The sequence below is a fragment of the Triticum aestivum genome, chromosome 7D (genome assembly GCF_018294505.1).
Source record: "Triticum aestivum cultivar Chinese Spring chromosome 7D, IWGSC CS RefSeq v2.1, whole genome shotgun sequence".
NCBI classification, from domain to species: Eukaryota; Viridiplantae; Streptophyta; class Magnoliopsida; order Poales; family Poaceae; genus Triticum; species Triticum aestivum.
The window spans coordinates 192,003,377-192,005,818 of NC_057814.1; the positions used below are offsets into that span (position 1 = coordinate 192,003,377).

A 2,442-nucleotide genomic window follows, 5' to 3' on the forward strand; every position below is an offset into this window, starting at 1 on the left:
TTTTTTTTTGCCGCCGCAATTTGCAATGCTGCGCTAATGAATTTGCGCAATTTAGTCGGCTCATACAAAATCGAAAGCGATGGACGTTTAGCGATATGGCACTTGAAAGGGCACGCAGGTTTAGTTTATTCGGGGTCAACCAGGAAGAAATGTGGGAGAGGTAATCTTGTGAGGTTAATATGCCGCGTGATCATCATCTTGACGCCTTCTCGCTCTTCACAAATCACAAGAGCCGTAAACTGGAGCTCAAGTACGTACGTACGTGAACGCAGACCACATCAGGTGAAATGAATTATTGCGTTTTTTGTTTCTCCCTGTCCAAATCCACTGACGGACGAGCCAGGGTTGCCATGCCAAAGGTCAGCCGCCATCTTCATCACCATCTTGCAGAAAATATATGAAAAACTAAGATCATTACTCAGACATTACATTATTAGTTTATAGAGGGAGTAGTGATCTAAACACTTTTATATTAGTTCACATAGGGAGTATGTAAGTATTGTAAATGTAGAATATTGCATCGGGTATAAAAGATCACAGAGGATACTGTGGATCACAGTAGGCGGGAACTCCATCGGAGAATATCAATCGGACGCCGGGGATATGGTAGTGAATCTGGAGCTCTACCAGAAACTTTCTCTTTCTCTTTTGAGAGGAAGATGGCATTCCATCCGTTTGGATTAGATCACGCCGATTAGTAGCAAAACTGAATTAAGTAGACAAATATCTTTCCAACCCACTTGTTTGACTTTCGCGCAGCGCCCGCCTCCACCACCCCCGAGCCCACCCCGCCGCCTATATATGCCGCCAAACCCGACGGCCACCACCCCACAGCAGTAAACTCCGCTGCAGCACACACAAACCATAGACCAGGCAAGAAGCCAAGGAGCGTGAGACCGGCCGGCCGGAGATGGGCGCGAGCCTCCTGCAGGCGGTGGCGGCGCTGGTGAGCACGTGCACGCGGCGGCTGCAGCGCGCGGCGAAGAGGATGGGCAGCGGCAGGCCGGCCGTGGCGCCGTGGAGGAAAGCCTTCTCGCTGCCGACGGGCAAGGGGAGGGCGTTGGGGCGGGAGGAGGAGGAGGAGGGCGGGCTGTGGAGGAAGGAGATACTCATGGGGGAGCGCTGCCGGCCGCTCGAGTTCTCCGGGGTCATCTACTACGACGCCGACGGACACCGCCTCGCGCAGCCGCCCCGCTCGCCCATGCGCAGCCCGCTCCCGGCGTCCTTCAAGCTCGCCGCCAACGCCGGCGTCCGCTAGCTAGCGTCAGTGCGGAGGCGCTCCTCCTCCTCCTCCTCGTCCTTCCTTGGGCCGAGCAGAGCGGAAAGATGGCGAAGCTTGCTCTGTTTTTTGTCCGGTGAGAGAGGCAGAGTATTCGTGTATATGTTGGTTCTTCTTAGTCCCCTGTTTCTTTTTTATTTTATTAATGGTCTTGTAATGATAGGAATTATAAACTATACTTTCCTGCAAAATTTGGTGTTGTCTAAGCAAGCTTCTTTGATTGAACCTGCTTGTGGGAGTTGATCGTCTAGGCAAGTTATTCTCCTTTAGAAATCTTCATGATTTATGCGCTCGGTTTTTTTTTGACCAAAATGATTTATGTGCTAGATTGATCAGCGCAGCGTGAATGGTAAGACTAATATTTTGGCTTTAATTACCTATAAGCCAGGTCACATGAGTCCACACACCTATGTGTTCAACGAACCGTACCGTAAATATGGCACCGTTTCCTTGTGTGCTCATTTCGTTCTGCCTGTTATATGCCTCTCTTTTTACGGGATAATAATTTGTAGTATTACTCAAATATCACGGTTACAACCATTTTGGTGTCTTGCCCATGTCATGACATGGGTTTTTAAGAACGGTATGTAGCCATTAGAAGCGATTTTAAGAACCTGTGTATATCGAAACCTACTTCATAAAACTTAGCCAAAAAGACATGTAAGTTCTGCAAAATATGACAAAAGATCACGCACACACCCCCACACAATAATTAATAAATGAGAAAATTAAGATGTACTCCCTCCGTTTCAAAATTCCTGTCTTAAATTTGTCTAAATACGGACGTATCAAGTCACGTTTTAGTATTAGATACATCCGTATCTAGACAAATTTAAGACAAGAATTTTGGGACGGAGGGAGTATCATTTTCAAAAAGAAAACCACCCAGGTCAGAAATTGTCATATTACTCAAAAATTGCATGTGTAAGTTTCAACTCAATATGTAGACGAATGTATTTCTTTGATTTTTTTTGTCACAACTTAGCAATGTATTCTTCGTTAAGTTTTGAAATTGGGTACACCGGAACCCATAATCATTCTTTTATTTTGTTCTAATAATCATGGAATGTTGGATTGGACATGTTGGTATTCCAGAGTCTATTGCTTACTGCATTTGTTTGTAAAGAATAAATATTTTTAGAAGGTGCACAAACCTTGGGTTT

At 45.9% G+C, this 2,442-nt stretch overlaps 1 protein-coding gene across 1 annotated transcript; it reads left to right on the top strand.

The window, feature by feature from the left end:
- Positions 1-841: 841 nt before the first annotated feature.
- Positions 842-1,504, top strand: LOC123166600 (uncharacterized). Its single transcript, XM_044584411.1, has one exon. The coding sequence runs from the start codon at positions 911-913 to the stop codon at positions 1,256-1,258; it is 348 nt and encodes a 115-aa protein (XP_044440346.1). The 5' UTR covers positions 842-910; the 3' UTR covers positions 1,259-1,504.
- The last annotated feature ends 938 nt before the right edge of the window (positions 1,505-2,442 follow it).

Bases quoted from the DNA above. Each gene is read 5' to 3' on its own strand.
- LOC123166600 (XM_044584411.1), top strand. From the start codon at position 911: ATGGGCGCGAGCCTCCTGCAGGCGGTGGCGGCGCTGGTGAGCACGTGC.